Source organism: Balaenoptera borealis (genome assembly GCF_965194805.1).
Source record: "Balaenoptera borealis genome assembly, chromosome: 2".
In the NCBI taxonomy this organism is placed as follows: domain Eukaryota; kingdom Metazoa; phylum Chordata; class Mammalia; order Artiodactyla; family Balaenopteridae; genus Balaenoptera; species Balaenoptera borealis.
In genome coordinates, this window is record NC_138867.1 from 178,993,531 (window position 1) to 179,007,221 (window position 13,691).

Here is a 13,691-nt window from a genome sequence, read left to right on the forward strand (position 1 = left end):
TGACTCCCCAGGTCTGTGCCATGGCCCCCAAAACCTAACCCAGGGGGCAGCCTGGAGGTCGGGATTTGTGGCACAGGCTCTGTCCCTGTTGTGCCCCCAGAGTGCCATGCAGGTCATCGGGATCCCGCCCAATGTCCAGCAGCTGGTCCTGCAGCTCGTGGCAGGGATCTTGCACTTGGGAAACATCAGCTTCCGCGAAGATGGGAATTATGCCCGGGTGGAGAGTGCAGACCGTGAGTGTGGGTGCTGTGGAGGGCGGGGTGGAGGCGTGTATGCATGTGTGACCTGCTTCCTCCCTGTGTGGCCCCCTGGGGGTAAGGTCCCATGAGGACAAGATCGGTGTCACTGGGCAAAATGGGGAGAGATGGGGGCGCTCACAAGAAACCCAAGAGCCCAACGGACTGCTCCCTTCCCCCCACCCGCCCCATCACCTGGCAGTCTTGGCCTTCCCCGCCTACCTCCTGGGCATAGACAGCGGGCGGCTGCAGGAGAAGCTGACCAGCCGCAAGATGGACAGTCGCTGGGGCGGGCGCAGCGAGTCCATTGACGTGACCTTGAACGTGGAGCAGGCAGCCTACACTCGGGACGCCCTGGCCAAGGGGCTCTACTCCCGTCTCTTCAACTTCCTCGTAGAGGCAAGTGGGGCCGGGGGTGGGAGAGGAGCTCAGGGACAGCACCAGGCCCTGGGCTTGGACCAGCCCAGCGGCGGTGGGGAGGCGCCAAGCAGGGCAGGAGGTGATCTGATGGGAGATTTAGGGGCTTCCTGGCTGTGGCATGGAGCCCAGGAAGGAGGGGTCTATTGGAAACGTCCAGGCCTGGACTGAGATGGGGGCTGTTGGGATGGACAGGGGTGGGTGCGTTTGAGAGCCACGAGGTGGTGGGGGGGGGGGCTGTCAGGAGGACAAAGTGATGGACTAGACGGGGGTGGATGAGAATGGGACGTGTCAAGGTCAAGAATAGTGACTGTAGTAGCCAACATTCCATAGCACCTAATGCGTGCCCGCTATGGTTCTGTTTTCCAGGCATCAGTTTATTTAATTCTTAGAAAACAGACCCCCTAAGAGAGTTGCTACTATTACCCATTTTAAAGATGAGAAAGTAGAGGTGCAGAGTGGCTAAGGGGCAGAGCCAGCTCCCAAGGCAGGAACCCAGATGTTCTAACACCTGGGTTTCTCATAGGAATGACTGATGGGGGAAGGGGTATGCACAGAGGTGGGGAAGGCAGGAGAGAAACTGGTGGGAGGGGACCCAGCCTGTGAACATGGCTAAGAGCAGATCAAGCGAGTGGCAGGCCACTCACCTAGTGTCCCCGCCGCGTCACAGGCCATTAACCGCGCCATGCAGAAGCCCCAGGAGGAGTACAGTATCGGTGTCCTTGACATCTATGGCTTTGAGATCTTCCAGGTACGTACGACACTGCCACCGGCCCACGGCCACTCTAGGGTGGCCCAGTGGCCCTGGAGCCTCCAGCATCAGCCCACTTAGGGAAGCATTCTTTCCCTCTCTTGGCAGAAAAACGGCTTTGAGCAGTTCTGCATCAACTTCGTCAATGAGAAGCTACAGCAGATCTTTATCGAACTCACCCTGAAGGCTGAACAGGTGGGCAAGGGCAGCCAAGTGGCCAGGAGCAGGGGACACTGGGGGTGGAGGCAGGACCATGAAGCTTGCCAAGCAACCAGGGGACACCCCAGCCCCACACTGGCACCTGTCTCTGCTGACCTGTCCAAGCTCCTTCCTTCAGGAGAGGTTTTCTGCCTCTAAAGGTTTGACGAGGGCTAGGGAAGAGCCTCTTTGTTCACACCTTCAACAATTACTTATTGAGCGCCTGCTGTGTACCAGGCACTGTCTGCCTTGCTAGGGAGACCTCCATGAACAGGACGGACAAAATTCCCTGCTGTTTTCATTCAACCCGTCCCATAGAAGCAGAGCCTGAGACTAGGATTCAGGGCAAATACCAGGAGATGACTGAAGAAGTGAGAAAGGGATTTTTTTTTAAAAAACCACCATTCTTTTTTTTTTTTTTTTTTTTTGGCCACTCCACGCGGGATTTTAGTCCCCCCACCAGGGATGAAACCCATGGCCCCCCTGCAGTGGAAGCGCAGAGTCTTAACCACTGGACCACCAAGGAAGTCCCCAGAAAGGGATTTTTTTTTAAAGAGCCAAATAGGATGTATTCATGAGAAGGTCACACTTCAGGCAACTGGGGCTCAATTCTTGGACCCCTGGGGAAACTTCCGACCTGCCCCACACGGGGCAATGGGCTTTGTTATCAGAGACAGTCCTAAGTGATGAGATGGGAAGAGGAGTTATATGGGGGGTGGGGGGGAACATCTGTCACACCTCCTTCACCCATCCTCATGAAGCTCAAAATCTAGAAACACAGGCACCTTTGCCCAGACACCTGATCCCGTCCCTGCCCCCTTTGCCACCACCAGGAGGAGTACGTACAGGAGGGCATCCGCTGGACCCCCATCCAGTACTTCAACAACAAAATCGTCTGTGACCTCATCGAAAACAAGCTGGTGAGGGCCAGGGCAGATTTGGGGGTTCTCACTGGGCCCCGGAGCTGGGCTTGGGAGAGCTGGGAGAGCCGGGGCGGTTCCAGCCCCCGTAGGCCCTTCTCACCCATGCTCCCCCTTGGGCAGATGGAGCCCCACTGGCGATACCTGTCAGCCACCTTGCCCATTCACTCTGCTTACCTGCTCACCTTTCACTTATTCCCTCAACAAACATCCCCCCAGGCAGGCTGCTGGGGATAGAGGGGTCAAAGCTGACAGATCCCCCCACCATCTCAGTCTGGGGAAGGGATACAGGCATGGATCCTTTATGGGGTCCCCCACCCTATCCTGCACCAGCGAGCTTCCACAGCAGCCCCCATACATCTGGGCCCCCCACCAGCACCTTTTGCTCTTGTATTTGGAAGCCTCTCCTCTCCCTCTCCAATGAGCGAGACGGGGGCAGGGCCGGGCAAGGCTGATCCCTGCCCCGCCCACCCCACCCGACGCCCTCACCCGCAGAACCCACCAGGCATCATGAGCGTCCTGGACGACGTGTGCGCCACCATGCACGCCACGGGCGGCGGCGCCGACCAGACGCTGCTGCAGAAGCTGCAGGCGGCCGTGGGCACCCACGAGCACTTCAACAGCTGGAGTGCCGGCTTCGTCATCCACCACTACGCGGGCAAGGTGCGCCCCACCCCCGCCCCATGGACCCCAGGGGGATTCCGCCCAGACCCCCAGCCAGGGCTGAAGAACTCCACCGGCCCCCTTCTCCAGCCCTCCCCCGACTGGCCAGAAACACAGACCCCCTACCACTGATCCCCAAGAACTGGCCTGTCACCCCAACCCATGGCCCTTCAGCCGGGGCTGTGGAACCCACTGGCCCATGATCAAGCCCACAGCTCTCCCAGCTAACAGGACAGGTCCCCCCCTTATAGGACACAAACTCCCCCCCATCGACCCCAAATTAAGCAGCAGACCCCCAAGCCCCAATCTGAGCTGTAAGCCCCACTATCCCCCTGACCCAGGACACAGCCCCCCTCCTTCTGATCTCAACTTGGAGTCCCCAGGGCCATGTTGCCAGCCACTGCCTCCACGATAGGCTGGAGCCCCCTACACACAGGCCCCTAGCCAAGGCTTTAGAAATCCACTGGCCTCCGACCCTGGCCATGGCCCCCCTCCCCAGTTTACAAGACTGAAGACTCTCCCATTGACCTTAACATGGGCAGCGAAGAACCTCAGGGGCCCCCTGGCCATACTGCAGCCCACCAATCCCTAAAATGGGCCGGAGCTCCCGTGTTCCCTCAGCAGGAAGTAGCCCCGACAGAAACTATGCAGGGCCCCCACCTTGCGGATGGCAGACCCAGCCCACAAGCCTGGCCAAAGCCCCCCCCCCACCAAACCCCAGCCAGTGCTGTCACCCTCCTGACACAGTCCCCCAGCCCCCAGCCCCCCAACCAAGCCCAATACAGATGCTCAATCTGACCTTTTGACACCAAATTCAGTCGTGGAATCCCCGGGGCCCACCCCTGCCAAGATTGCAGCCCCTCACCCCCCAATCTGAGCTCTGTCACCTCCCCATCCCTCGGATCCAGCCTGCAGCCCCCGCCCCCTAATCTGGACTGTGACCCCCATCTTCCTTCACCTCTGACCCAGACTGCAGCCCTGACCCTCCAACCTCACCTTGAACATCAGACCTCCAGGGCCCCCGGGCCCATGCTGCCCCCGACCCCCTATTTTGAACTGTAGACACCTCCTAGTCCTCTCACCCCAGAGCAGGCCCCCACAGGACGCCCCCTCGACCCTCTGCCTAAGTCCCTCACTCCCACCACGCCGCCTTCCTCCAGGTATCCTATGATGTCAGCGGCTTCTGCGAGAGGAACCGTGATGTCCTCTTCTCCGACCTCATAGAGCTGATGCAGACCAGTGAGCAGTGAGTGGTCCCAGGCGGGAGCCTCTGGGCAACTCCTTGTGGGGATGGGGGAGGCCCAGAGACCACCCCGTCTTCCCCAGAGCTCCCATCACGCCATAAACTTTGGGGGGGGGGGGTGGCTGTGTTTCTAATGACTGGTTCTGATTAAACAGTAGCCCGAGGTCCACAGCGGGAAGTGAGGAAAGCCCTAGCAGCAGTTCCTTATGGCCCTTCCAATGCTGCCCTCTGCAAACCCAAGCATCTGTGCTGGTGTGGACGGCTTCCCTTTTTACGCAGTGAGAACACATCTCGCTGTGCATTTTTCTGTATTCATATGTATGGATCCATCTCCCTGATCACAGCAGCATACCGGGTTCCATCTTTTTATACCTCAAAATTTTATTCAAGCGCTGCTGTGTACCAGGCATCATTTGAACTTTTGGGGGTAGAGGACTGAACAGGTCAGAGAACACAGATGCTCTCATCAAGCTGACAGCCAAGTGGCGAGACAGACATTGAACTAGAGGGAAAAAAAGGCAAATAGAATATAGCATGGGTGAAAGTTCTAAGACAGTGGTTCGTATAAAAGTGTGGTTACTAGACCAGTAACGTCAGCATCCTCTGAGCTGATTACAAACATAGAGTCTCAGGCTCCACCTCAGATAGACTGAATCAGAATCTGCACTTTAACAAGACCCCAGGAGTCATGTGTACATTAGAGTTTGGGAACCATTGATTTAGAGCAATGCTATCCAATATTATTCCACATCCAACAGAACTGAAGCCACACACATAGTTATTTTTAAATGGCCTGATTCAGGTATAAGTTAAATGCATCCATTTTAAGAAATGCTTTTTAGTAAATGTTCAGAGTTGTACAACCATCACCATAATCCAGTTTGGAACACGTGCATCACCCCAAAAGATCCTTCATGCCAAATTGCAGTCAGTCCCCATTCCTGCCACCCGTGTAGTTTTAAACTTTCTGGTAAGCACACTTAAAAAGTAAAAAGGTGTTGCACAACAATGTAAATGTACCTAATACCAGTGAGTAGTACATTTTTAAATGATTTAAATGGTAAATTGTATGTTGTTTTGTGTATTTTACCACACACAGACACGCACAAAAAAAGAAAGCCATGTGTACCTAACAAAACACACCTGCTGGTCAGATTTCATCTAGAGTTTGTTCTTTTTAAAAAACAGAATTGTAGTAAAAGATTTACCATACAACTAATTGTCTGTGGAATATTAAATAGTGAAACAATTTTTTTAAGAAAGTAAAAAGCTGAACAAGTAAAACAGGTGACATTTTTTTAATGTTTTCTTTAGCTCAGTATACCCAAAGTAGCATTTTAATATGCAATCAGTACTAAAAAAATTATTGATGAAATACTTACATTCTCTTTTTCCATACTGCATACTCTTTGAAATCCAGTGTGTATTTTAACACTCACAGCATATCTCAATTTGGACAGGCCACATTATAAGGGCTTCAGGAACCACGTGTGACTCATGGCTGCCATATTGTAAAGCACAGAGTTAGAGCTGTGGTTCACAAAGTGGGGTCCCTGGACCAGCACCCTCAGCATCACCAGAAATTATTGTTAGAAATTATTGGCCCCCAGTCCAGACCTGTGAATGAGAACCTCCAGGGGCGAGGCCCAGCTATCTGTGTTTCAACAAGCTTTCTTGGTGATTCTGGTGCCCACTGAGGTGTGAGAACCAATGGGACAAGTATGAAGAAGAACTAAGTTGGTAAGGGGTAGACAGTGAGGAGGGCATCATTCATTCTTTTTTTTTTTTTTGCTTTCTTTTAATTGTGATAAAATACACAAAATATAAAATTTACCTTTCTACCCGTTTTAAAGTATACAGCTCAGTGGCATTAAGTATTAAGTACATTCACAATGTTGTGTAACAATCACCACTATTAGGTTCAGAAACATTTCATCACCCTAAACACATACTCTGCATCTATTAAGCAGTCCACTTCTTCTGGGTTATGGTGGTTAGGGAAGATCTCACTGAGAAGGAGGAAGAAGCTGTGAATGTAACAATGTTACCAAACCAAACTCGGGCCCCTCGCTCAATGCGCAGCAAAGCCAACCCCCTGACACTGCGTGGTGGTGAAGGAAAGTACAGCGTTTATTGCAGGGCCAAGCAAGGAGAATAGGCAGCTCATACTCAAAAGACCCAAACTCCCTGATGGCTTTCAGCGAAGGGTCTTTAAAGACAGCATGAGGGAGAGGGTCACAGGGTGTGTGATCAGCTCATGCACAATTTTCTGATTGGCTGATGGTGAGGTAACAGAGTGATGTTTCTGGAATCTCCATCATCAACCTTCCAGTTCCAGCCAATCTGGGGTCTATGCACTATGTGGTCAGCACATAGTTAGCTTCTTCTACCTGATGGGGGTTTTAATATCTGCAAAACAACTCAAGGATATGGCTCAGGATATTATCTATGGCCCTTGAGGAGGAACTAAAAGTCCTTAAATTTGTTTTACAGCTGAACTATTATTATTTTGTCTTGCTTGGCTGCTTTCCTTCGTTTCTGCATTTTCTCACTTTCCTGATTAAATTTGCTCTTTGGAACTCAGAGAAGGCCTGGGAGGCTAAAGCTTTTCTACAAACAAGAGGCAGGGGACATGGTGGGGGATTCTGTCTCCGGGAAGGCCCCACAGGGTCCTGCTCGGTTTCACCAAAGTGAATTTAACTGATCCCCTGTTGATGGACACTTAGGTTGTGCCCATCTATGGCTATCACAAACAGAGCTACAGCAACAAGATCCTTGTCCATATTTCTTTGCACACACGTGCAAGCCTGTGCCTGTCAGATGGTTCCTCCCAGGGGACCTGCCCCTGTTGCCCGAGATGCTGCATCACTTAGCTTAACTTTGTTCTATTTTACTTGCTACCCAAGTCATACATGGTCATGGAGGAAAAAGTAACAGTACAAATAAATCAAGGAACCAAATGGACAAAACCAACTTTCTGATTCTCACCATCACACCCCCTAGCATTAAGGAAGAACCGTACTGTACAGCATGTCCTCTGGGTCCCAGGCACCTAGACAGCCCACCTCTGGGAGGGCACCCAAGTTCCAGCTGCACCTCCGACCTCCCCTCTATCCCTGCCCAGGGCCTTCCTCCGGATGCTCTTTCCTGAGAAGCTGGATGTAGAAAAGAAGGGCCGCCCCAGCACAGCCGGCTCCAAGATCAAGGTGGGCATGGGGAGGAATGGGTCCATTTCCCTCATTCCAACGTCAATCCCTCCCCCATCCCAGGGCCTCTGCCCCTCCCTCTGGCACCCTCTGTTCACCAGGGCCTTCTTCCAGCTCTGGGGTTAAGGAGCTTGGACCAGCTTCCTTAATGTCCTCCTAACTCCCTAAATCCAGAAGTGAACCATCATCCTAATGTTTTTTGTTTTTTGCTTTTTTGGTCTTTTGGTCGTGTCACTTTTTTCTTCATTGTGGTAAAATATACATAAAATTTACCATATTAACCATTTTTAAGTATACGTCTCAGCAGCATTAAGTACGTTTGCATTTGTGCCACCATCCTCACCATCCATCTCCAGAACTTTCATCTTCCCAAACTGAAACTCTGTCCCCATGAAACACTCACTCCCCATCCCCTCCCCCAGCCCCTGGCCCCCACCATCTACTTCCTGTCTCTATGGATTTGACCCTTCTAGGGACCTCCTATAAATGGAATCAGACAGCATTTAACCTTTTGTGACTGGTTTATTTCACTGAGCATATCTTCAAGGTTCAAGCATGTGTCAGAATTTCCTTCCTTTTTAAGGCTGAATAATACTCCATTTATGGATATACCGTTTTTTCTTATCCATTCCTCCATTGATGGACACTTGGGCTGTTTTCACCTTTTGGCTATTGTGAATAGTGCTGCTATGAACATGGGTGTCCCATCCTAATAATATTTCAATAACCATATATGGGGCACTTATCAGTGCTGGCAGCAAACACAAGACACTTTACAGAGGTGGGACTAGTCCCATCTGGCAGATGGCAGGCCAAGGCTCAGAGAGGTGCAGTCACTGGCCCAGATCACACAGCAGAGCTGTGATCCACACCAGGGTCTCTCCTGCCGCTCCCCCGATCCTCCCACCTGGAATGATTTCCTTTCTAGTCTCCCCTGAGGGACTAAAATGCACAACCCTAGCCTCTCAGACACACACACGTGATTCTCTGCTTCCAAAGTACTGTGCCCCAAAGGACAGGCAGAAATTTCTGGGCAACATGCTCCCACGTGCTCAGTTACTCCATCAACAAACGTTCAACAAGAGAAGCCACCGCAAGGAGAAGCCCGCGCACCGCAACAAAGAGTAGCCCCTGCTCGCCACAACCAGAGCAAGCCCACATGCAGCAACGAAGACCCAACGCAGCCAAAAATAAACAAATTAATTTAAAAAAAAAAAAAGTTCACTGAGCACTTATTATGTGCCAGGCTAAGCGGTGAATATGGCAGACATATGAGCTCCTGGTTTGCGGTTTGAGGGTCAGGTAGATGCACGATATCAACCCCATGTGATACGTGTTAACAGAGTCACATACGGAATGGACCAGGGACACCTGAGCCCGTGGTCCATCAGGTGCCACACACCCAGCCAGTGTGTCCTGTCTCTTGTATTCAGGGTGGGAAGAGAGAGAGGCCAGAGGGTCCCATCTGTGCTCCCCACCCCCACTTTCTCCCCGCTCCCTTAGAAACAAGCCAACGACCTGGTATCCACGCTGAAGAGGTGCACACCCCACTACCTCCGCTGCATCAAGCCCAACGAAACCAAGAGGCCCCGTGACTGGGAGGAGAACAGGTGACCCCCCGCCGCCCCGTCTGGGCCAGTCCACACCAGCTGACCCTCCCTCCACAACCCCCCCAGGGTTGTGGGACCCATCAAAGGGCTCACCCAAGCCGACCCCTAGGACCAGCGCAAAACCCCTCAGGGCCCCAGGGTTATACCTAACACTGATCAAGACCCCAAGGGAAGACCCCAGACTGTCTGTAGGATGCCCCAGGGACTAACACAGTCCCCCTCATTCCCCAAACCCCACGTGCCACCCCCTGAAATTGAAACTGACCCCCGAACAAACACAGATCCCCCAGAACCGAGGCTCCCCCAATGCACAAAACTAACTCTCAAGCAGGCCTCTGTGGCCAGCAGTGAACCTCCTTCCCTAGACCTCAGAACTGACCCCCTAAACTGCCTCCAGCACGAATCCAGACACCCCCCCCAACTCCCAGGACCACCAGGGGACTCAGGCTGCCCTCCCTCCAGGGTCAAGCACCAGGTGGAGTATCTGGGCCTAAAGGAGAACATCAGGGTGCGCCGGGCAGGCTTCGCCTACCGCCGCCAGTTTGCCAAGTTCCTGCAGAGGTGAGGCGCCCTCCGCCACACACACCCTGGCCCCAACACCCAACCGCCCTGCTAGCTGCTCAAACCCTCCCCTGCCCTCCCCCTCCAGGTATGCTATTCTGACCCCCGAGACGTGGCCGCACTGGCGTGGGGACGAGCGTCAGGGAGTCCAGCACTTGCTGCGGGCGGTCAACATGGAGCCAGACCAGTACCAGATGGGGAGCACCAAGGTCTTCGTCAAGAACCCTGAGTCCGTAAGTGTGTGTGAGAGACAGACAGACAGACACCAGCATCACCTGCGTGGTCCTGCTCTTCAGGCCACTGTGCGACTGTGGGCACGCTTCCTCTCCCCTCCAAGCCTCAGTTTCTCCATTTGGAAAGTGGGGAGAGTCATAGCCACACCGCAGGATCAGGGCAAGGATTAGACAAAACAGAAAGTCTGAGGCATGGTGCCTGGCATGTAGTAGGTGCTCAAAAAAAACTAAATTAGCTGAACGGTCCATGGTGGCCAGGAAGCAGGTGAAGAAACACATGGCCGCCTGTGGTGACATCCCCTTGGAGGAGATGAGAACTCACAGCTTATCCAGAGTGTCTTTTTCTTTTTCTTTTCTTTTTTTTTTTTTTTTTTTTTTGTGGCCGTTCCATACAGCTTGCAGGATCTTAGTTCCCCAACCAAGGATTGAACCCGGGCCCTCAGCAGTGAAAGCGTGGCGTCCTAACCACTCACTGGGCCGCCAGGGAATTCAGAATGTCTTTTCGACCCTTCCTTTCTTCTTTCTTTCCTCCAGCCCTTTTTTCTTTCTACCGTCTTCATTTTTTCCTTTGCCCTCCTTCCTCCTATCTTGTTTTCTTTCTCCTCTTTTCTTCTTTCATTCCTTCGTTCCTGAACACATTTGTGTCCCCGGGCTCACCCTACTCCAGTATAACCTCATGTTAACTTGGTTACATCTGCAAAGACCCTCTTTCCAGATGGGGTCACAATCATAAGTTCCCACCAAGTGGACAGGAGTTTTGGGAGAACGCTATTCAACCCAAGTACACCAGGGCCAAGCTCAGATTTGGGGCACACCCACCCCTGCCTTTCCCAGCATAAAGGAGATGTCTTTAAAACTCTGGAGACAGGAAGATTCATTTCCCAAACTGAAAACAAATCCTCTTCACTGGGCAGAAATAACAAGGTTGGAGGACACTTGTCCTGGTTGACTGGCCCACCCCCAGTTCTGCATGGCTGGTCTCCCTTTACTCATAACTGTCCTTCCCTCGGCAAACCACAGAATGCATTTACGTGCCCTCCAGACACCCTATACAAGGCATTACTTGAACGTGCTTTGCACACGTACCCATGGACCCACAGAGTATTGGTCTGAGAATCAAAAGAAGATGTAAATGCCAGTCAACTCCCTGCAACCTGTGAACCTGCGATGTTTTTTTTTTTCCCCTGGTGAGAACTCCCCACTTTTTATGAACAGTTATTAAACACCCACAGCTTTAAAAGTCCTTCAAGGTATATATTTTTAAAGTGAGAATTCTTTTAGTTCTGGCAGGGAAGCCTGGGGTTTCTGGGAGACATCAGCCACCTTGGTCAGCAAAGTGGCAGCCACGCTTTCAGCAGTGATGTGATATTTGTGTATTTGAGAAACCCCTCTGGGTGAAATGTCAATTATTTTTCTAAATAAAGCCCGACTTTATTTTCAATACTTTTCCCATTTTCACTGATTGACAATGCTGTCCCTTCTGTCACTAAATTTCCATTTGAATTATGACATTTCCCCATCATCCATCCTGGTCCGACTGGTTGTTCTATTCTTTGACCAGCACCCCATTGTTTTTATTACTGTAGATTTGTAATATTTTCATATCCAGTAGGTTCCTTTCCCTGATACAGTCACCGGTTATTATTCCAGATGACTTGCTCTAATATAGTTTATTCTCTAAGTCCCCTGTGGGTGGAGACTCTTAAAATTCAAAAGCCTTTTCTCTGCTTTCTGTGAAAGCTTCCTTTCCAGGGCTGCCACGGATGGGTGTGCAGGTTGTATACTGCACAACCATGTGGTAGCCGGTCACATCCCAGTCCTATCCATCAGATTTTCATATCTGCAGTACTTTGTTGGTTTTCCAAGAAGCACACTGGTTTGCATTTCTAACATGTCTGAAACTGAAGTGTACCTCACATGGATGACATGCCACAGTTTAATTAGCATGAGAAACCATGATGTTATACCATTTCCGGTAAGACCACACAGCTAGTAAGTGGCAGAGCTGGGATTTGAACCCAGCAAGACAAACCTGCAGTTATAATTTAATGCAGAAGATTGTGCCCAGTATTGGGACCCTGGGTCTGGTCATTTGGAGAAAGACAAAATTTTTTGCCCACAGTGTAAGAGCATGTGTGCGGGTGCCTGTCAGCAAGAGCACGTGGGTGGGGTGGGCTCAGGGGAAACTGGAGACTGTGTTCCCCGGGGAGATGCCAGGACCCACCGGCCCTCCTTCTTGCCCAGCTCTTCCTTCTGGAGGAGATGCGAGAGCGCAAGTTCGATGGCTTTGCCCGCACCATCCAGAAGGCCTGGCGGCGCCATGTGGCAGTCCGGAAGTACGAGGAGATGCGGGAGGAAGGTGAGAGGCTGCAGGTGGGAGGCTGGGGCTGAGGACAGAGGGGCCTGAAGGAGCCAGGCTGTGACCTCTGCCCCCCACCCTGTGTCGCCACAGCTTCCAACATCCTGCTGAACAAGAAGGAGCGGAGACGGAACAGCATCAATAGGAACTTCGTTGGGGACTACCTGGGGCTGGAGGAGCGGCCGGAGCTGCGTCAGTTCCTGGGCAAGAGGGAGCGAGTGGACTTTGCTGACTCGGTCAACAAGTACGACCGCCGCTTCAAGGTGAGGCACTAGCAGGCGGCCACATCTGGGACCCTGACCCCAGCCTGGCCACCCCCCACCAGAGGTACACCCTCACCTGGCCCAGACACACCTGCCCACAGGTATAGGCTCAACTAATGTAGATACAGCTGTCCATCAAATACGCCCTCGTGTAGCCCAGACACACCTGTCCATCAGGTACATCTTCACCTGGCCAGACACATCTGTCCATAATTACACACTCACCTTATTCAGAAGTCCTGACCACAGATTCACCTTCACTTATCCGGGACATACTTATCCATTAAGTACATTCTCACCCAGTCTAGACAGACCTCTCAGTTAGACACACCTTCACCTGGCTCAAATACACCTGTGCACAGGTAAACTCTCATCGGTCCTGGGCACCCATGTCCAGCAGGCATACCTTCACCTACCCTGTACCTGTTCACTGCCCAGAAACCCTTTTCTAGCCAATATACCCTTACTTAACCTCCTGTTTCTTATATAAAGTAACCACTCATGTAGCTTCACATGGAGGGACCCTCACCTGACCTGTCCTTCACCTGACCTGCCAGCGCTACCTCTCTGCCTGGGGTTGATCCCCTGGGGCCAGGCTGCCGATGCCCGGGGCTCCCTCTGGTTTTGCATCCTCATAGGCCATCAAGAGGGACTTGATCCTGACGCCCAAGTGTGTGTATGTGATCGGGCGGGAGAAGGTGAAGAAGGGACCTGAGAAGGGCCAGGTGCGTGAGGTCCTGAAGAAGAAGCTGGAGATCCAGGCCTTACGGGGAGTTTCCCTCAGGTGGGGCTCCCACAGGCACCCCCGCCAGGCCCCTTCATTCTCAGCTGCCCTCTTACTTGTTACCCCATCTGTCACCCTGAACGTCTTACCTGCTGCTGTACCTGCAACCTTCTCTTGGTCCTACCTGTCACCTTCACCTGCCCTCACATTCATGATCCTTATTTGCCAACAGCACCTGTCCCCTCACCTGACCCTTACCACCTTTTCCAGCTCCTTGCCACCTCTCCCGTTTCCCCTCACATGTGTA

General features: G+C 52.2%; 1 protein-coding gene across 2 annotated transcripts in view; it reads left to right on the top strand.

Annotated features, from left to right (window-relative positions):
* Nucleotides 1-13,691, top strand: part of MYO1F (myosin IF) — a 29,752-nt gene that overhangs the window by 12,633 nt on the left and 3,428 nt on the right. For both annotated transcript variants that reach the window (XM_082381978.1, XM_082381979.1), the window contains exons 9-22: nucleotides 101-233; nucleotides 439-635; nucleotides 1,324-1,404; nucleotides 1,513-1,599; nucleotides 2,436-2,522; nucleotides 3,018-3,185; nucleotides 4,346-4,431; nucleotides 7,553-7,634; nucleotides 9,138-9,244; nucleotides 9,707-9,805; nucleotides 9,894-10,038; nucleotides 12,283-12,397; nucleotides 12,491-12,660; nucleotides 13,299-13,444. In XM_082381978.1, coding sequence (XP_082238104.1) covers nucleotides 101-233; nucleotides 439-635; nucleotides 1,324-1,404; nucleotides 1,513-1,599; nucleotides 2,436-2,522; nucleotides 3,018-3,185; nucleotides 4,346-4,431; nucleotides 7,553-7,634; nucleotides 9,138-9,244; nucleotides 9,707-9,805; nucleotides 9,894-10,038; nucleotides 12,283-12,397; nucleotides 12,491-12,660; nucleotides 13,299-13,444 — 1,703 coding nt within the window. The remainder of the gene's footprint in view (nucleotides 1-100; nucleotides 234-438; nucleotides 636-1,323; nucleotides 1,405-1,512; nucleotides 1,600-2,435; nucleotides 2,523-3,017; nucleotides 3,186-4,345; nucleotides 4,432-7,552; nucleotides 7,635-9,137; nucleotides 9,245-9,706; nucleotides 9,806-9,893; nucleotides 10,039-12,282; nucleotides 12,398-12,490; nucleotides 12,661-13,298; nucleotides 13,445-13,691) is intronic.